The sequence below is a fragment of the Strongylocentrotus purpuratus genome, unplaced genomic scaffold, assembly GCF_000002235.5.
Source record: "Strongylocentrotus purpuratus isolate Spur 01 unplaced genomic scaffold, Spur_5.0 spur5_scaffold_20, whole genome shotgun sequence".
NCBI lineage: Eukaryota > Metazoa > Echinodermata > Echinoidea > Camarodonta > Strongylocentrotidae > Strongylocentrotus > Strongylocentrotus purpuratus.
In genome coordinates, this window is record NW_022145606.1 from 43,225,144 (window position 1) to 43,246,801 (window position 21,658).

The 21,658-nt window shown below is 36.8% G+C and overlaps 1 protein-coding gene across 3 annotated transcripts in view; it reads right to left on the bottom strand.

Annotated features, from left to right (window-relative positions):
- Positions 1-20,884, bottom strand: part of LOC100889198 (beta-1,4-galactosyltransferase 6) — a 41,568-nt gene extending 20,684 nt beyond the window's left edge. The window contains exons 1-6 of one of the 3 annotated variants that reach the window (XM_011677458.2): positions 20,642-20,884; positions 16,678-16,808; positions 11,349-11,467; positions 8,655-8,708; positions 7,752-7,841; positions 4,991-5,259 (exon numbers count right to left, since the gene is read on the bottom strand). In XM_011677458.2, the coding sequence (XP_011675760.2) occupies positions 4,991-5,259; positions 7,752-7,841; positions 8,655-8,708; positions 11,349-11,467; positions 16,678-16,685 (540 nt within the window). In that variant the 5' untranslated portion in view covers positions 16,686-16,808; positions 20,642-20,884. The remainder of the gene's footprint in view (positions 1-4,990; positions 5,260-7,751; positions 7,842-8,654; positions 8,709-11,348; positions 11,468-16,677; positions 16,809-20,641) is intronic. The other 2 variants (XM_011677459.2, XM_011677461.2) reach the window with 2 other exon arrangements.
- Between the last annotated feature and the right edge of the window lie 774 nt (positions 20,885-21,658).

A 21,658-nucleotide genomic window follows, 5' to 3' on the forward strand; every position in this document is an offset into this window, starting at 1 on the left:
CGAGATCAGTGCCCTATTTCATCAAACCTGATATCGATAACAAGTTATGATAAATGTTATAAGCTACAGAAATCGCAGCATCTGAGTGGTTGAGAGCAATTTTGTCTCAGAAATTTTGCATTTAAAGATAAACTTGAGTTCTGGTAAAAAAAAAAAATAATAATAATTCTCACAGAATCAAACGAAACTTACACTGAATGTTAAAGATTACAAATAAATGTCATTTGCCAAACAATTTTGGTAAAAAATGTATATTGGCTGGGTAATGAGCATAGAAAGATAAGGAAATCAAGGTTAGTAGCCCCGACACCAACTGTGTAGTCCCATATACATCTGTCTGTGTACAGTGCTTGTTACTTTACCAAGACTGGGCCAAATTTATTATGATTTTGATGACTCCAGAACATTGCAGTAAACACCAATACTTACATGCTACATGATCAACTTTTTTTTCCATTCCACACCTTTTCTTTCACAATGCAATCGCATGACCAGAACTTAACTTTATATCTAATATTGGTAACAAGTTTCATCAAACGGGGACCGGAACACAACTTTATTTTTAAGATGTGAATAGGCGCGTGAAATCTCTGCCGTAATGACACATTGTCGTAAAACTAAACCAATCCCTCTCACCCTGTTCAGTGTCTGCATGCAAGCATGAATCACTTTACAAGCGATCCATGGAGGTATCATTTCACTAATTTAAAGATGGTATTACATGGTATTATAAATAGCAATATTTATGCCTCTGAATGCTCATAGTTTGCTAGAGCCAAGAAAGACATTGTCTTGATATAGGATAGTATGAGATAATAATGTAATATAGGATAGTATAAGATAATATCGGATATTATAATATAACATAGAAGAATATAAGATAGTATAGGAGATTATGATGAAATGTAGCATAGTATAAGATAGTATAGGAGAGTATAATATAATATAGGATAGTATATCATGGTGTAGTAGAGTAAATAATAAATGTTCTCATTCTCTCAAAATCAATTGTGAAATTATCCCCTTTTCGTGCTCTGTACAATCTTAATGCAAAAAACTATACATGAGGGATATAATATAAGATAGTATAAGAGAGTATAATATAATATAATATAGGATAATATAAGATAGTATAGGAAAAGATGATATAATATTGGATAGTATAAGACAGTATAGGATATTATGATATAATATAGGATAGTATAAGATAGTGTAGGATAATATAATGTAGATAACGAAGCCCTAGATCTAGACCTCCTTCTCACGCAGTTCTAAATACGCTATTCATTCACCTTTTTTTTACCCCTTGTTATTTAATTTAGGCCTATGTTGCTGAATGCTCGCAGTAAGTCTAGCCTACATGTTTTTTGGTTATTGTGAAATACTCATGAGTCATGAGGGATATAAAACAGGTATACAATGTCTTTCTTGGGTCTAGCAAACTATGAGCATTCAGAGGCATAAATATAGTAATTTTTCCTCGGGGCAAATCAATATCAAATCTACTACACCCTCACCAAGCTTCGGGTAAGGTAAATTTGATATAAATTAGCCCTCGAAAAAGTTGCAATTTATGCCTCTTCATTAGCTCATTGTTTTTGCTAGACCCTCGAAAGGTATTGTATATTTTGTAAAATATAAGATAGTATATCTATATACTATATAATTATAGTATAATATGTAGTAGAAGACAGAATGGGAAAGTATAATAGTAGACAAGCCAAACATAAAAAAGGCTTTAAAAAAATATCAGTATTCAATGGCATTTTTTTGAATACGCATGGCATCCATGATAAAACTCTTGCAAAAATACTAGGTAACAGGGGTGGATGCCACGCACAATTGTTGTTGCTCGAAATTTGAAAAAAAAATCAAAATCAAAATTTCTAATTGATATTTGCTTACCAAATATGTATTATCCGATAAGGAGCTTTAACATGTTTCTCTCTATCATTGAGTATTAGGTATGGATGCCAATGAATCACGCTGGTTTTAAAAATAGTGTTTGTAACTGTTTCCTTCAAAGACACGGCCTTTCATGCGTGTAGGATAATACAGACTCACATTTTGTTTAAATCGTTGGTCTTTAGAATGAGCAACCATTTTTCTCCCCCTTTTTTGTTGGGGGGGGGGGGGGTCCCAAATCCCCACACCTCTGGGCACCCTTGTAAACAACATAAACTTTACTTTCATTTTGCCTGCAATTCTAGTATCCCCCCTTTCACCCTTTACGGTTCTTCGATTCAAACAGTCAGTTGTTGTTGGGGGGGGGGTAGAATTGTATCCTCAGGCTAGCATCGCACTGACATGACTACTTCATTTGCATGTGTACATAGTAACTATCTTCAAATCCAAGGAAATATAATATCAATATTTCCGCCCACACGATATGCTCTACCTATCCCGATGACGTCGCAAAGTCCAGTAAGGCGTAATTAGAACACAATCAAGAGAGCCCTGCCCAGTTTCAAGTAAACTCATTGCCAAATTCAAACCTTTATACAATAAGTATAAGACAAGGCCAGTGTGACTTTTTATTCATCTTCTGACCTCAGTGATTTGATTCTTGGCAACATGTCTCAAATTGTCTTGAAGTTCTTCATTCATGAAAGATATTACAAAATGTTGGTATGGGGTCATGAATCAGGTTCAAATGAAAATATTGGAAGCATATGCGATTTTAAATTATTCAATGATCGTTGTCGCTGTAGAAATCGAATCTTAGGTGATGAATTTGAAAATAATAAAATCTTTATGTTGTATAGCTTTACCTCGACCTTGATATTACTTTAGCTTTGAAAAAATGTTTCTTGACTAGAATCGCCTGATTTTCTATTCCCGCTTGGAAATTATATAACAGTACTGCATATTCCCACCATTATTATTATTATTCTGAGATTTTCATTGTCGCAGCTATCATGGAATGTCCCTAGGCGCTATTTGAAATATTTGAAATTTACCGAGAGCACCGGTACATTTTTTGATATTTCAATTTCTCGAAAGCAGAAGTGTTTTAGGGGTTAATTTTCCTAGTGCTTATGTAATTTCCCCAAACTTTGCATACCTACAGCGGGGTCCCTTGACTCAACTCTTCTTTCCAAAGTACACCCCTGCCATAAAGTTAGAATAACTATTACCTTTTTTCATGAAGAGGTTGTGACCATAAGGTTTATTTTTGTATAGATAAAGTTAGTTTTTTCTCAGAACTTTACATTGATCAATCTAAAGAGTCATGGTGATTGAATAATAGCGTTTGGGGGAGATATAAACGCTATCTACATTAATCTAGAATAAACTATATTGACACAAGCACTTCATAAACGCACACAAAATACAAAAAAATATTCAAACTTGATGGGTGACAGTGTATTTGCTGCGACTTATTCTTCATATAAGTTTAATCTTCTATCCTTACTTCAAGTTAAAGGGATTGGGTATCTTTGTCTCGGATTCTGAAACAAAATCCTGGATTAAGCTCATGCTGCACTCCACCCAGCTGAAGTAAATGGGTACCTGGTAGGAATGTATTCCTTGAAAGGTTAGAGCGCCGTATGGCAGCCGTGTTAAAGCCAGGGTAATAATATGGAGCGCCAGGAGGGTCAAATTTGACTGACATGAGCGCTATACAAAAACACATTATTATTATTATTATTATTATTATTATTATTATTATTATTATTATTATTATTATTATTATTATTATTATTATTACTATAGATCTTTAGGTCAGTCAGGAACCCCATGACTTTTACATGCCGAGTGCCTGTATGATTATCAAGCTATTTATGATTGGAAATCGAAATGTCAAGAAAACGTTTTCCTAAAGGTTTTTTATAACATTACAGTCTATTGGGAAATGAGTATCATGGTAAAAAAAAAAAAAGGTCACTCAAAGGTTTTTACTTTTTTGCGGCACTTCATGATCATTTTGAAGCGCAATTTTTTGGGGCTTCAATAGTACACTATATCACAGGCACTGCTAACAGGCTTGGCCATTCATCTCAGATTTATCATTGTTAAACGATGCCTTTAAGTTAATATGTACAGTCCGTACATAGATAATTACTCACGCAGCAGAAAAATAACCAAAAGAGAATGAAAGTCGATATGAAACTGTAATTCATACTTCCTTATTTCCCCTTACATCATGGAAGAAAAACACATCCGAGCGTATTCAATTACACTAAAGCAACAACGCCTTCATAATCTGCATATTAAAGCTAAAGACCAGTTATGGTCATGCAATTGCATAGTGAAAGAAAAGTTGTGAAATCGATCAGAAAAGGTTGATCATCTAGCATAGATGTACTGCAATGTTCTGGAATCATCAAAATTATAAGAAATTTGGCCAAGTCTTCATAAAGTTAGAAGCACTGTACACAGAAAGATGTATATGAGACTACACGCACGTGCGTGACACGTGCATTTGTATCTTTCAACAGTATATAGATATACTAATTTACCAAATATATCAATAAGTAGGCAGTTTCCCGTCAAAATTGTTATCGTCATGTAACATTCAAAACATATTCTTTCACATGATTGGTAATAAGAGCTTCCATTTCATTTTTTGAAATTGGGGCGTTTCCAATACTGGTCTTTACCTTTAACAAAGAGGAAGAATCGCGAAATAAGGACAGGGGAGACAGGAAGAGAGAGGGAGAGAAGTAGATAGAGACAAAGATAGATATATATATATATATGTAGAGAGAGAGAGAGAGAGAGGGAGTGGGGGAGGGGCTAGAGAGAGAGTGGGGAGGGGCTAGAGAGAGATAGAGAGAGAGAGAGAGGGGGAAAGAGAGTGAGAAAGAAAAAGAGAGAGCGAGCCGAGGGATGGGATAAAATTAGAGAAAAAAGGGCATTAGTGAGGGAGATTTTAAAAAGAGGAAGATATATAGAGTGCGAGAGAGAAAGAGAGAGAGAAAAAAAAAGACAGCAGGAGAGTGTGATAAATCAAAAAATGATAATGTTAAGATTCATAACGGCCTACCTTCCATTTCGGCTTGCAGTGAGTTGGCCGCCATCGTCCTCCCGCGGAATATGTGTAGTTTCCAATTATTATACCACTCCTATCGGCTTCCACAAACGCGGAGTGGTTTTTATAGTAGGGCGTTAACTTATCACTCCCTGACGTCATCAGGGATGCGCTCACGTTCTCCAAAAACGTTTCTGCGCGGGACCGCGTGTCACCGAATATGGTATCCTCTATAGATGTGATATCGATATTTGAGACGTTGACTTGGTAGCTCCTGTTAAGTTCTGATAAGAAAGGGAAGAAAAGGATGAAAATAATTAGAATGAGAAACAAAATTAGTGACAAGTGACTTTGAGCATTGCGTCCCGTGTTCAATGGCTGCCGTAGAAACAAAGAGTTGACAAAAGACGTGATTATGGATGGCCGATCGTCAAGACTGCATGAAGTCTTTCGTCTTCTTTGTTGTTGGGCAGGCAGCCAGTGAAACGGATTCGTTTACAAGGTTATGGAAATGCAAGCATTACTTTAAACAAATAGAACATTGCTATTCCTGACTCATTTCTTTCCTGATTGAGGTGTCATATAAAAGGGCAGAAAATGAACTTTCTGGAATGTGATTTTCCCTTGAAAAATTCAGATATCGTTCGCCAAATGGCTGTTTGGTACCATTTCTTCAAATGGTGAAACAGAACGGCGGATAACAGATATATATTGGAAAATGATACAGTCATCCTCACAGTCAGGAGAAGATTCCTTAGTAGATACAGTTCAACCTGTCTATAGCGGCCACACGAGGGAAACACAAAAAGTGGTCTTTGAAGACAGGTGGTTTTTGTAGACAGGTTCCTTTGGTACATGTTTCAATGAGAAACCATCTTCAAGGAAAACCAAAAAATGTGGTCTTTGTAGACAGGTAGCAGACAGTGTCACTGAAGCAGGTTTGACTGAATATATGAATTCTAAAATTGTTTAAAGTAGGCTATATATAGTACGAACTGGATCATGCCCAATCTTGCACTTCCGATATTTTACAATATTACTAACCTATGCGAATCATCCCGTGTCCGGGATGTCATTTTTCCCCAATTAAATAATTTCCACAATAACGGCAAACAAAATGTACAAACTTTTCGGTTTACAAAGTGCATTCCAATTAAAATATTTACAAACGAGAAATACGTTTATTATAGTACGCGCAATACAGTAAAGTATACAATTTAAAGCCCCACTGCACTACTTATAGCTACTTGCGCCCCTATATATAGCAAACAATGCCTAATCGGTACCTGTTGTCCCCCATCATCCCACTTTTCTTATGTTAATTGTGAGCTGGTTTGATGAGATAACCACCTGTCGATGACCATGGTGGGGGGTCTAATCCCTCCTGGCCAAACTATTACAGAGGGGCTTTAAGGCTAAGAAGGTAATTGCTTGCTGTATATTGCAGAGGAGACGTAGGAAAGCATAGCTTGTAATTTAGGTTACTTAACACAAAATATTGTAGTATCATAACGTAGAAAATGCTAGGAAACGTAAAGATGGGGAGAACGGGACGATACAAAACAAGACAAGCAAAACAAGATAAGCAAAAGAATAGGACACTGAAGTTTGCACTCTGCAGCTAATTCAAGCCTAGCTGTACATAGCATCGCGTACTTGACTCGACTATGTCTAAAGATAAAGTTGGGTTCTGGTCATGTGATTGCATTGTGAAAGAAACGGTGTGGAATCTATCAGAAAAGGTTGATCATCTAGTATATAAGTATTCGTGTGTAATGCAAGGTTCTGGAATCATCAAAATGATAAGAAATTTGGCCAAATCTTGGCAAAGTTACAAGCACTGTGCACAGAATGATGTATATGGGACTACACGAGCACATGGCGAAAAAGACCTACCCCCCCCCCATTTTTACGATGTTTCATGTCATATTTAGAATAATAAAGGCATTTGAAGAGCCATGCTTTTCAGGAAACATGTTTAATCTGATGTTCTTCCACCCTTGCATAATAACAATGATAACGCTCACAGATTATTTATTACCTCTTCCCAGAAATCAACCTTTTCTTTAATTCAATTAACCAGCTGTTACGTAAGATTGCGTCTCTCATTTGATCTTAGGAAAGAGAAAGAAATACCCCTCGTGCTCGCAGATCAACAGATCAACTCATCAATTAAAATGCTAATACTCTGTGACTCTTATGTTGTTCTTGTCAATTGATTACGTAATTAATTGATTGATTGTTTGTTTGTTTGTTTATTCTGTCCACAATATGACACTGAAATAATTTCCTGGTATCGTAACTAATTGAACTCGAGGGTCATATTAAATCATCATAGTCCCTCTAATTTGCACAAAATTAATAATTGTACTAATATCGAGAATTGAGTAAGCCCTCCACGGTAATCACAGCGTTTGCAAAATAATTATACAAGATCACAATGACTTTAGATATTCAAAGATTTACATAAGGTAATCTCAAAAGCCTTGTCAATCACCTATTGCAATATGCAACCATTCAAATGCGGTATTACGTAATCCATACTTGTCATAACAATTTCACTTCTTAAACTATACACGTTGAACATTTTAATTTGTGTCAATTTACGGAGGACAAATTAAGTTATTTGGACTTTGAAGATTCAAATTGGAATTGTTAATTGTTGCTATATTTCTACCAGAATTTCTAGTAAAGTGCTTGGTCGCGTAGAAAGACCATTAAGGTGAAGGTAACGCAAAAAACACTACAACAATAGTTATAATAAGCCTTTCCCTACCGAATCTCGAATATGTAGTACATTCTTGGTCAGGTGTGGGCTGTGTGTTGTTAAGACTATCCTGCCTGGAGGTTGAAGTACACGCACAATCTGAAAACGATTTATAAACAAAAGTTTGAAACATTATAAAAATTCTACTTACACAAGATCAATACAGTAATTCCTGAGATAATTCCAACACGTGTCAAGATAAGGAAATAATATGAAGATCGAATGATAAAGATAATATTACGTTCTACTGTAGCGTACATATTGATATGAGCTTTCCCGGAAATTCTAAACATTAATTTAATCAGACGATATATGTTAGAGATCATCCCCTTGTCTGAGAAGCTATCACATGACACCAGCTATTAATTTCACCCTAGAGTATGTGTTACAGTCCATTCCATTGGCTGAGAAGCTATCACGTGACACTACACAATTTCGGCGTAAAAATGTGACTTGTTATGCTGCTTTTAACACGCTTCTCAATGCAGACCCATAGCGTGTATTGTTTTAGTTGCGCGCATTTTACGTGGAATGATACCCGAATGATTATCGCCTTCTTATCTTAATCATTCTATTATAATGCAAAAAAACGTACCTGACCCCGCTCTTGATTTTCTGCGCAATGCATTGATACTAAGGAACGTCGATAGCTAATTCCCTTTTAACCCTTTTACAAAGCATTGGCCGCAGACCTGCGAACCCGCCACCCCCTGCACTTTTTCAGTACATTCCACAATTTGCACAAACTATAATTTCCCTATAGGATGTTTTAGAATGGATAGTTTCTGTATTCGGTCATCCGGGTACTTTTTCACAACCGCTGATAGTTTTAAAATTACACGGTCATCCGGGTACATTTGCGCGAAGCGGTCCACTATCAAAACCCTTCATGCAAATAATATTGTTTCTTACCGGTTACAAGTGGAAAAGGAGATTCCTTTGGTAAGGAAGCGCTCCTATTCAAACCTATAAAGAAAAACATAAAGGAGAAGTAAACAGAAGAGCTTTCCTCTAAAGAAAAAAGATTGGGTTCTGGTAAAGGTTAAAAATAACCTTAATTGATATATAATACTCTTTTGTGCGAAAGAATATCATAATAGAAAATAAGGTTCCCTGAAAATTTCTAGTGCCCGCATACTTCAAGATATGACACTCGGTACATTGCTTAGACCAAACTGTCATGTCACGTGTTTGTGTAGTCCCACAAACACATCTTGGTGTATAGAGGTATGTCACTTTCAGTAGGACCGAGTTAGTTTTCTCGTAATTTAGATGATTCATTATTTCATTCTTCATTAAACAAATATTAAAAACAAACAAACAAACAAACAAACAAAAGAAGACGAAAACCAAAACCAATAACAAAAACAAATTCATAAACAATAAAATTAAATCGAAAAGGTTAAGTTATTTGGACGAGTTGCTTGCAAGGATCTCTCACGTTCCCCCAGGTCCTCTGGTTGCTTAAAAAAACAAGAATTTATGCTTTCTTAGCAGTCAGGTAAAAATAACCACCACCACTACGGAAATTCTCATATTATAATTACTATTGCAGATACAAGGCATCTATCTGCGAAGTGTAGGGTTGATACTCCGTGTTTTCTTGACAGGTAGGTAAATCACGAATACCCACGTTATGTTACTCTTTTTGTACTTAAATGGGGTGTAGCATGACGAGACTACGTGTCTTTCCCGTTACCTGACTCGGGGCCAATCGGGTATACGACTACGGACGAAGCGACCGCAGCATTCACGCGCGTGCAACATACGCGAAACCGAAGCGTGAGGAGAACTTCAGTCTGTTTCGCGAACGCTAGCGCGCGCTGACCGTTAATCAAGTCCATTCGTTTACGTGCAGTTGTCCAAAAAAAGTTGTAGATGGCGTTAACAGATATTTGCCATGCTACACCCCCTTTAAGTTAATTTGTTATTAATTCGCCTTTAATCACAGTGTTCCTCTCATTGCTCGATACTTAATTCGGTCATATACCTCTTAAAGGCCGGCTGTACTGGTTCGGCCAGGAGGGATTCAAAACCTCTTTTTAAAGCATTATTTCCAAACCTACGTTCAAAACCATGATTTCAAAGCCTATTTAAAGCCTCATTTCAAAAACTTATGTTCAAAATCTAGATCCGCGAGTGATCCCCGTCACTAAAATAATGCACAATAAATTCTCCACTCAGTTTTACACACTCTTCACTTATCATAGTTAAATTCCATTTTTCCATTTTTTTTTAAAGTAACAAGCAAGCACATGCTTATCCGGTTTCTCGTCACTTGTTCCTGGAACATGTCTACATGTTTATCATTATGTCCCCTCGTTGTAAGAACATGAGGGACTCTAGTTCATAGCCCCAAAACACACTGTTTGTAAAATTCGTTGCGGTGCGTTTACCGGTATCATGAATGTAACACCGAATGCAAACACTGCGTCTACACCTTTCATTCACCTTGTTAACACTCCATATACCTACACCTTAATATAATAAAAATAATAATAATAACGATACAAATACTACGACTACTACTACAAATCCTACAACTACTAATAATAGTTATGATTATGATAATAATGATTACAATTAATGATAACATACTCGTTAATCACATGCTTTATTTAGTGAAAATAACAAGATGAAGCAAAATTTGTTTGTAAAATTAGAGAGCGATCAACAACAACAAAATAATCCGTTGTGGTGCAATTACCGGTATCACCGAAAGCAAACACCGCGTCTACACCTTACATTCACGTTGTAAATATCCCGAATACCTATGCCTTATAATAACAATAATAATAACTGGTTGCTTACTTACAAGCATTTATGCTTTCTTAGCAGTCAGGTAATATAACAACCACAGCCACCACCACCACCAATAACGGAAAAAAGTACTACTACTACTAAAACTACTACTACCCTCCTCCTTTAACTAATAATATTAATAACGATTATGATAATGATAATTATAAAATTAATGTTAACAATGCTTTTTAGTCACACGCTTTATTTAGTGAAAATAACAAGAGAAAGCATGAAAAAGGGAACATGATTCTCTTCGACGGGTGTTTTTTTCGGAAGTCGCGCGATCTGTGTGGGATGCGTGTAATGCCTCAGTCACACCTTTGCGTGTTTGGCTTGCGTTTTGCTGCGTATTTATGGCAAGCCGTTTTAACATTTGTTCCTACTTCTTGTTATCAAGAATTGAATTCTTGATATTAAAAAAGAATTACCATTGCTTAACAACAAAAAATCATTTCTTGATATCAAGAAATAGGAATAAATGTTAAAACGGCTTGCCATAAATACGCAGCAATACGCAAGCCAAGTACGCGTTGACTAGGCGTTGTGGCGTTTATACGGCGTTACGTTGTGGCGTTACAAACTGATTCAGGCGAGGACGCAGGTTCGAAACTGAGTCACGTCTTTCGGATTGTGACGTTTAAAGGTCGTTCCCCAGACGTAAATAATCATATCTGATTGATACACGTCTGTAAAAACCCAATACACACACACGCCAAGTATGCAAAAGTGTGACTGAGGCATATGGGGGCACAAAGATGAATGAAGCACAAAAATATATTAAAAAAGGAGAGAATTAGGACTAACCCTTTGATCTTGTCCGAGCATGGGGAAGGATTCGAGGTGTTGTCTGTAGAGTCAGCATGAACACTGCAATCACCGCTAAACTCCATAGCACGATCAGCCGCCTATTCGATGAGAATATTCTGAAACGGAAAACAAATATTATTTAAATATTGGAACCAATTAGAAACGTTTACGCATCAATAATAATAACAATAATATTCTTTTTTTCTCAATGATAATGATAATAAATCGATAATAATATTAAGAAGAACAAAAAAAATTATAAAAAACTAGAACTGCAATCGTATTAGAACGTTATGCATGAATTGTCGCCCGTGTACACCAAGGATGAAAGAGCATCTCTTGGAATATTTAGAGCAATTTGAATGGTTAGAAGTGTGTAACATCTAGGATAGTAGGGGCTTTTAGATTCTGCACGACGAGAACCTGGACTGCCCTTTTAAGGCAATGTGACGTCCTTTTAAGGAACTGGCAGTGACGTCACATTGCCTTAGATGGGCAGTCCTCGTTCTCGTCGTGCAGAATCTAAAAGTCCCTAGTAGACATAGTTTAAGCTGAAAGAAAGGCCTCAAAACGGCTTGGAACAGACACAATTTCAGCAACAATCTTTGCTAAGATCACTTTTGTGACATAAAACTACATAAAACTGTGATCGACAAAATTGATATCATCTTGAAAATATTTAGAAAACATTGGAAATGGAATGAAGAAGACATAAATGTGACAATGGAAGTTGAGGGTGACGAACTTAATTTGACCTTGACGAACTTGGATGAGTTATGATTAAATTGATTGGACAAAGTTGAACAATATCATGACCAAAGGCGAAATTGACTTTGAAAAATGCAAGATTAGGAAGTACCGGGACAAAATTGAGTTTTAAAAAGTAGGAAATTGATTGAAAAAGTGTTAAAATGGACGGGAAACTCTGAATATACATGGTTGTTAATCGTGAGAATATTCACTCAAACGCGTACACGGGGGGGGGGGGGGGTTGGAGGTTTAAATCCCCTCCCCATTTGGTATTTTCTGTGTGTAATTCCCCCCCCCCCTCTAAACCCCCCCCCCCCCCCTTTGGATTTTTTTTTTTTTTTTTTTGTTATTAAAAAAAATAAAAAATAAAAAAATAAAACATTTCCATGGCTGACCTAAAAAAGCTAACCTTATCCCCCCCCCCCCTCCCCCAACGGAGCAAAATGTCAAATTTCCAAATTTCGAGACCAAAAAAAAAAAAGTGTCCTCTTCCCCAAGTTATCATCCAAGTTATATTGATAGTAATATGTTGTTGTATAAAATATAGACTAATTTTCTCCAGTTAATTAATGAAAAAAATTGAATTTTAATAAACTATTTATATACAAATCAATAATTATGAAAATACAATATTTAGAAAACAGTATAAATTCTTCAAAGTTCATTAAAAAAATTGTGAAATATTATGTACGCAGTATGATAAAAATCATAATAAGGGCAAAGGCATGGGGAATCAGGTTTTTGGGGATAAAAAGGGAAATTAATGGGATTAAAATATATAAAGCAATTGAGGCCATGACGTCACAAACTGGTAGTGATTGCCGTTGTTCCATACTTTTTCATACTTTTTCAAAAAATCATAGCATCCTTATTAGTTATGTGATTTTAACTCAATTCATTTTGTTGCTCTGTTTCTCTTGTTTTTGCACATCTGTTAAAAGCAAATTAATTTTGGAGTGGACTTAGCCTTTAAGTAATGGGCCTACGGCAGGTATGAAGTAGTCATTCAGTCACGAACTACGATTGACAATGGTATATGCCTGGCCTGTTTTGTAGTACAGTACAGTAGCAAACAACGTATTGACGTGAAGCACTGTCTGTTCAATTTATTTGGATCATGTAAGTTTACCTTAATCCGCGCATCCTGTCTCTAGGGGGCCTACAATTCAACGATTCCATAACATGAGACACACTCGTAATATAACGCCCTTGTAACGTACCGGATCGAGACACTTTCATCGTGAATCCAAATACAAGTTCGCCGATAAGTGATTGCATTGCTTGTATTGTGACAAGCGTAATTTCAGCGAGATGTCGCTGAACTTGTACTTACGTCGGTCTCGTGCAAAGGGTGAATTCTAATAATTTTGAAAAAGGGGAAAGACCTTATATAGCGCATATTCAGATTCATAGAATTATCTATGCGCTTTATATTTGTTTTAAACAATGATGCATTAACATACACTGAATGAGAGCCTAAAATATATGGACACGTGAAAGTAATGAAACCCAATTAATAGCATAATAAAATCAATAATCAATTACATTTGAAGAAAACTAGGTATAGTGAAAAATGCACCTGCCGTGTGGAACAAGCCCCCAACAAACCGAAAGAAAAACGTGAGCAGAACAGCCTCATGAATGCCAAGTTCTCTGGCTTAAAGGGGGAGTCCATGAAGACTTATGTTAAAGGGATCGTTTAACAATATTAAATCTGAGTTGCACCGCCCTACGTTGTATCAGTGTCTGTCATATGGTGTTATATTGAAGCCCTAAAGATATTGCGCTTCAAAATGATCAAGAAGTGCCTCAAAAGAGTAAATACTTTTGAGTGACCGGTTTTACCATACTCGTTTTTTCTAATAGACTGACTGACCTAAATGTTTATAATTATCATTGCAGCATGAGCTAAATCAAGGAATGTTATAAAGGATCTAAGACAAAGTTACCGGATTCCTTTAATGTGGTTCTAATAGAAGCAGAAAATGAGAGAAACAGATCAGTATAAGTTTGAGCAAAATCCGATGTAAAATAACAAAGTTATGCATTTTTTAAGTTGCGATAAATCAAACACAAAATGGTAACTCTGTGACGTATCCTGCGAGCTCCTCTCTAGAAAATGTCATAAACTTGTATTTTCTTAGTTATTGGTGACGGAATAATTTTTTTTCATTCATCGATTGATCGCACCTTCAAATATTCTTAACTTTCTTATTTCTGATCGATTTTTGCTCAAACTTTCACTGACTTTCAGTTATACATGAGCAAAATAATCTGCCAACTACCCCTACAAAAAGAGCTTGGTCTCAAAATTGTTTCCAGGACTACATATTAGATTAAGATTTTCTCCCCGTTTATTCTAATAATAATAATAATGACAAAAACAGCAACAATAATGATGATAACAATTTTTTTCTTTTCTTAATGTGATGTTAATTATGTACTTCTTATTTAGGGGTCAACGTTCAATTGTGTTGACCCCTCATTCGACATAAATAATACAAGCTACTGAAATCATGGCATCTGATTGGCTAAGAGCAAATTTGTCATAGAAATCTTGCATTTGTTATAGATAATAAGTTTTATGAAACGGGCCCCTGCTTCACTGGTGTTCTTCCCGAGTCCCGCCGCGGCACTAATGTCCTTTGGCAAGACATTGATCTATATTTGCCACTCTCCACCCAGGTGTTAAATGGGTACCGGTAGGAAGGAATTCCTTAAAATGCTGTGAGCGTCGAAATCGGCAGCCTAGCATAGCCGGGTAGGGTTAATTTTTTCTGCGGCACAGATTGGGGCTTTAACAAAAAAAAGATGTCTTGATTTAACCCTAACCCTAACCCTAAACTTTCCCATAGGCTCAACACGCACCTAACCCCAATCTGTGCCGCAGAAAAAAAATAACGCAGCCGGGTAATGTTGGAGCACTTTGAGGACCTTGCAAGGTCGATACGTGCGCTATATAAGAATCCAATATTATTATTATTATTACCATTGCCACAGTAATTGCCAGGTAAACATTTACTTTCGACTTGGTTAAAGTGAATACATTTATGCACGCACGACCCACTCAATATCTCTTAACACAATCAATCCTCACAACAAATGAAACATTTGGTTAAAGTGAATACATTTATGCACGCACGACCCACTCAATATCTCTTAACACAATCAATCCTCACAACAAATGAAACATTTGGTTAAAGTGAATACATTTATGCACGCTCGACCCACTGAATATCTCTTAAAACTATCCATCCTGAAAACAAATGAAGCATTTGGTTAAAGTGAATACATTTATGCACGCACGACCCACATTGGCCCGAATTCACAAAGGAGGTTTGTCGACAAACCTTGATTTTCGTACGTCATATGACGCGTTTCGACGCGTTTTTACAAACCGGGTTTTCAAAAAACGCGTAAAACGCGTCATATGACGTACGACAAACCTCCTTTGTGAATTCGGGCCAATATCTCTTAACACAATCCATCCTCAAAACAAATGAAGCATTTACTCTTAACCCGTTGACTACTAAACTTTGTCATTCCCCGTTGACTTAACACAGGAATCACCCTGTTCCTGTAGGCAAATGGTTAACGAGATCGATGTGTTTTGCACCATTTCACTTTGACTTGGTCCCATATTCATGTTTCAATTCAAGTGTACATAACCCGCCCCCCCCCCCCCCCAATTCCATGAACGGAGGGATACCATGCGTGTTACCAAAATGTCCGGTAAAGTGGTACTTTTCACGCACCAAAGTCCGGCTCGTACATACACAAAAAAGATGTTACACACCGGACTTAGGGGGTGTTTTCAAAAGGAGGGAACATGCATATGCGTACCCTAAATAACTGAGTGGAGGGGCCGGGGTACATAACCATTACAAATGGAGCATCATGGCGAAGGGGAATATTAAAGAAGGCTTTTTAATGATACCAATTAGGTCCTGTTTGAGACTATAATAGTACCAGGAAAAGAAATAGAGGCATCAGTTGTTGTAAGGTAATACTTGGTTTGTACCGAGTAGATATAGATCGCATGCTCGATCTTGTGATTGAAGCAATTGTAAGTATATATTTTTAAAAATAAAGAGAAGGAGAGAGGGAGGGAGAGAGAGAGAGAGGGAGAGAGCAAGCAATCCAGCAATATTGCTTTATTTAATGGCGCATGGGGAAGTCGCCTTCACATAGGAACCAACATTATACTCCTGTTACGAATACATTTTATCTAAATAGTCAAAGTTCAAATTGCATTCATTAGTCGTTGCTAGGTAGGTCAATAATAAAGGGCTTGTCTGACCTAACAACACGTCATAAATATATATATGCAATTTGCATTCTGCATACTGAAATACAATGATTCGTGAATGAAGCACCTAAGTATAACTTTGGTTTAAACAATTACAAAAATTGCCTATTGGATCGGTTAGCGCAGGTAACATTACACAAACAAGATGGTGCATTGCGTGCGATGGATATACAGACAGGTATACACACACAAGACGGCATTCGTGACGTAACACTGCGTCAAAACGTATCGTAACAACTTTTAAACTTTAACAAAAATACTTCTTACTTTATCATATTTGAGAGTCGGACGGGTATTCTATCTTCTCTTTCCTGAAGTGTGTTGCGATGCTCGATACAGTTCTTATATATATCCAGATATTTCCATTGACCTTATGTAGATGGTAGATGCTATGGTACCTGTAAAAAATAAATCAGGAAAGAAACCGTTATTTTTCCACATAAGCAGGGGGATTCATGAAAGAAAGCATTCTGTATTATACAACACATGCAACAAAAAAATGTGTTGCGATGCTCGAAACACACATTATAAATATCCAGATATTTCCATTGGCCTTGTGTAGATGGTAGATGCTATGGTACCTGTAAAAAAAAAATCAGGAAAGAAACCGTTATTTTTCCACATAAGCAGGGGGATTCATGAAAGAAAGCGTTCTGTATACAACATATCAAAACAAAAGAATAAAAAACCAACAAGGTCGGGGCTGGATTGGCGCTTACGGCTACCTCTTTTGCCTCCGGTCGGATGGTCGCAGCTGGTAGATGAAAGGCCGGGGGTCTCTTATTTACGCTCGAGAATTCGTGAATAAAGGAGCATTTTTTTCACAAAAGGTCGGGAAACACGATTTTAATCAATAGTGCTGATTCAGTAACAGTTCCTGCCACAATCATGCACAAAATTTATATTGTCCAAATCTGTCAGCGAAACAGAAGTCTTAAAAATTGTAAAGCAATTGAAATGTACACATAGTTTCGGGGTAAATTACAAAATGCGTAAATTTTACAGGATATGTATGTGTGCTGATGTAAGTGATGAAAATCTTTTTTGGAAAATGCATTTATTACATGTAACCACAACTATTTCTAGGAACTTTGGTTTCATCGGTAGATTACGTCATATTCTACCCAAACATATCCTTATTGCGTTGTATGATATACATGTTTTACCATTTTTAAAGCCCTTCTAAAGTGTTGGGAGCACCAATAAATTAATGGCAAGATTTCAGTCAAATTGTATCATGATATGAAAGAGGATGCCATTTAAAACACATTTGTGCAAGAATTCTCAAAAACAAATGTGTTAGAAGTCGAATATTGATGAAAGAATACAACAGTCAGGTTTTTTGCGTACAACAGAAACCCATGTTATGTATTCTTTTATCAATATTTTTCTTTAAAAAGTAATTTTGTGAAAATCTTTGCAAAAGTGTGTCTTAAATAACATCCTCTTTCACACCATGATACAATTTAAGTAAAGTTTTGCCAGAAAACCTGGGACGAATTTGGCGCGAATTTTAAGCTATTGTAATATTGTATGGGGAAATAAACACTTAACCGAACTATGTTCCGGATGTGTACATCAAAACAGGTACAGAATATGTCAAGTATATCAAATACGTCATAGTTCCTTACTTACTCAAAACCATTGTTTCAACACCTGAAGTTAATGTATATCAAATTAATTATCATTTGTGTGCAATATTGCTCTTCAAACATAAACAAATGGCCTGTTACCTCAAATTCTATGCAATATGCTAACTTTGAATAGTTTGGTACATCATTGTAATATCTGAAGTGCATTAGAAAATATATCATTTATGGGCTGTTGATAAAACGTATGTCTAGTTTACTTCGAGATATATATCACCAGTTAAATGGAATTCTCTACCAAACCAAATTAACATCAAATATATTCCTCCTTTTCTGAATTTTAAGTCTAAAAGCTATAATAGTTGTCTCCAAACTTCGTTCATAGTTGTCCGATCTGTCTCCTTTTTGTATGTGTCGTTCTATGTCTTATTACATATATTCATCTTTTAATATTTGTTATGTTTTGCATATTCATATACCTAAAATAAATGTTTAAATATCGTCTCTGGCTTCTCGCATCCGGGCACTTTCACCTTGATTTCATAAGGGGACTTACTTGACAATACCGCCTTGGTGGTATATGGTACCCTTTATTCCATGTATAATTATTAGCAATCTGTTCGGTATTTTTGATTTGGATATGTGTATGCTTTTATTGGAATTACATACTTTTTAGAAAGGAGATTGGCTGAGTAGATGTGCATTATAATATCGTCCTTCACGAAGTGACGGTAGTGAGGAAAATTGTAACGCAAAGTGAATGCAATTTTTTTTCACTACCGTCACTTCGTGAAAACAGCGACGATATAACGCCTTCCCAAGATACGTCAGTGCCGGGCTGAGGTTCGAACCCTCCACGCTTGGGTTGAGAGTCAAGTGAATGAACCACTTAACCACGACACCCTTGACCTCATACGGTAAATCTCCATACACCCGCGTTGTCACTTTCTATTTATGGAGTTGTGTAGGGTCGCCATCAGAGTCACAAAAACACAATTGACCCCCTAATTGCAGAATTTCCGGAACATTTTTCTACAAAATACGCTTAAATATACTGTAACCCTATTTTGGCTGGTTTGATTCTACGACAAGTTCGTCTACTATCCAATCCACATGGTCTGATAATGATTTCGTACACTTATAATTTGGTCTAATTTCCATTTAGGCTAATAGACATCTGGGGGGGGGGGGTGTTTCACAAAGATCCTAAGTAGAAGTTAACTCTAAGTTGGACTTAAATATTATGAAGAGCCATTTGTAGCCTTAAAATATAATATATTCAAAAGCAAAAATTCAAATATTTAGACTTTTCATAAATTCCACATCAAGAACATGAGATCTCCCACGATAGTAGAAAATGTGAATGATTTGAATCAACATTTTATGCCTTTAAAAAAATGTTACCAAATATTTCCATAGATGCTGACGGCTTTCCATAATTGCTATGTCCAACTTAGAGATAAGTTCAACTTAGGATCTTTGTGAAACACCCCCCTGGTCTTATCTCCGATTAGTCTACTACCCCTGTCGTCAATTGACGCCTAATTTCCAATAGGTCTAATGCCAATTTGTTTTACTTTCCGGGATTTTAAATCACAAACAATCCAAACAAAACCTATCTGGTAATATCAACAAAACAAAAAAATAGAACACAGTACACGGAACAACAATTTCCAATTATTAACCAGAACTGCTCATCGATTTCCGATGATTTAAGCGGTTTATTATCTTCTGCGCATGTAGATTAACATGTTTAAAATCACTATCTCGATTCTGTCCCGGCTTATTGGCGGTGACCATCATGAGATCAAAGGGAAGAAACGTGTACGGATTGTTATTGAGACGACATTGACGGAGACAATCACAATGAATTCATTAAGAAAACGATGAATGTCCATCCGTAATAGGTCCATGTTTTCAGGAAACACAAAGACTTAACTCCAACAACACCACGTTAAAGTCAATGGCTAGTGAACATAGACTTAACTCCTTAAGGCTCAAGTGCTCAGTGACTCGGGAACCACTTTTCTCAAAATGGCCAAAATGGAGTTACGTCTCTGTGTCACTGACCCCTCAATATGGGAATAGACTAATTGGGGAGTAGACCAAATGGCAATTCACCTTTCGACTTATTGAGCACCGGGCCACGAAAAGGGCTTTCTTGTACTGAAGAGACTACCCTGTATGAAAAAAAAGTTAAAATTTCCCTCTTTTCGCCGTTTGTGTATTACCCTTAACGTCGCAGAACTCTTTTCGTAGCGTATGATCAGTTTCCAATAAAATTAATTATTCTTTAAATATTACCCCACCCCCCCCCCCAAAAAAAAAAAAAAAAAATCGCGGAAATCCCCGAACAGTATCCTATTTTCGCGATATTTCTAACTGTAACGCTTTCGCCTACAATGACCATACAATCATCATGAATCGGCACCAGTGGGTTAGATTACTGTTAAATCATTCAAGTATAGAACAGGTAAAAATACGATATGCAAATTGTGTGGTAGATTTAGACAAATATGAAATACAAGCCTATATACAGAGCAATATATAATGTAACAAATAAACGAACATGAAATAAAAGTAACATGAAGTGCGTTTAAAAGATGGACATATACATTAATAATTAAAGCAAGTGTACTCACGGCTTGTGTCTTCTTCTTTGGATATATTCTCCTCAAGAAGATAAATGAACTAAATGTGCAAGGAAACCGATTTGGTTTCTCTCGATGATTATCAATGTATATCCAAGTCGACAGAGTCTCGTTTGATCTTTATTTGAAAGCGCTTGCCAGCGATTGAATCATACTTAACGAGAAAGCAGACACACACAGAGATGTAGCATCGAAGAATTTCGCCCAACTATAACGTTCACGAATGTTCGCTGTGTATTATCGCCTAAGAGATTAACTAAAGAGCGCGCGCTAATGATTCTTACCGGTTTCCGGTGCAGAGCACGTGCCCCCTCACATTTTTTTCTGGAGGTGACATCTGGCAAATCACAGCGCTCGTTATATCGATCCTCGGCAAAGGGGCAACTTGGCAGGAAGTTGGCGAAGGAAGTGGGCAATGAAAACGCTCGGTACTTAATTAGTCAGACAAAAGAGTAAGATTTCTCAACCACGGAGGGGGAAGGGGGCAAAACTAGCTTGGGGGTCAAATAGGGTTTTGCCGCTACTATAGCGCAACGTAGTTTCGTGTATATCAACATCCCCATCTCCCCCCCCCCCCCCCCCCACACACACACTCACAAACACACATGATCTACTTTGCTACTTCAATTGATAGAACACCATAGTGCTAGCGTCATATTCGCTCGCTGTCTAGTGTACCGGTGTCGGGGCGGGGAGGTACCTCGTTCCGGGGGAACAAATCGACTGAAATAACTTTTTCGCCGATACGTTCCTGGACCGTCGATCCTATCTGGCCTAGGCTCAAGGTTTCTGCTAATAAAATGACGAAGATTCTTGATTTTTTACATTAATGATAATCCGTTCTTGTATAGCGCTTAAAACTCATTATGATAGGAAATTATCGCCCTAGACTTAGCTCCGGCAGCCGTTATCAGCGCACAGTGCATTAGATTTGAATCCTAGCAGGTTCTAGCATCCACTCAATATTTATTCAACATATACTTCATCTCGATGACAGACCTGGGGGTG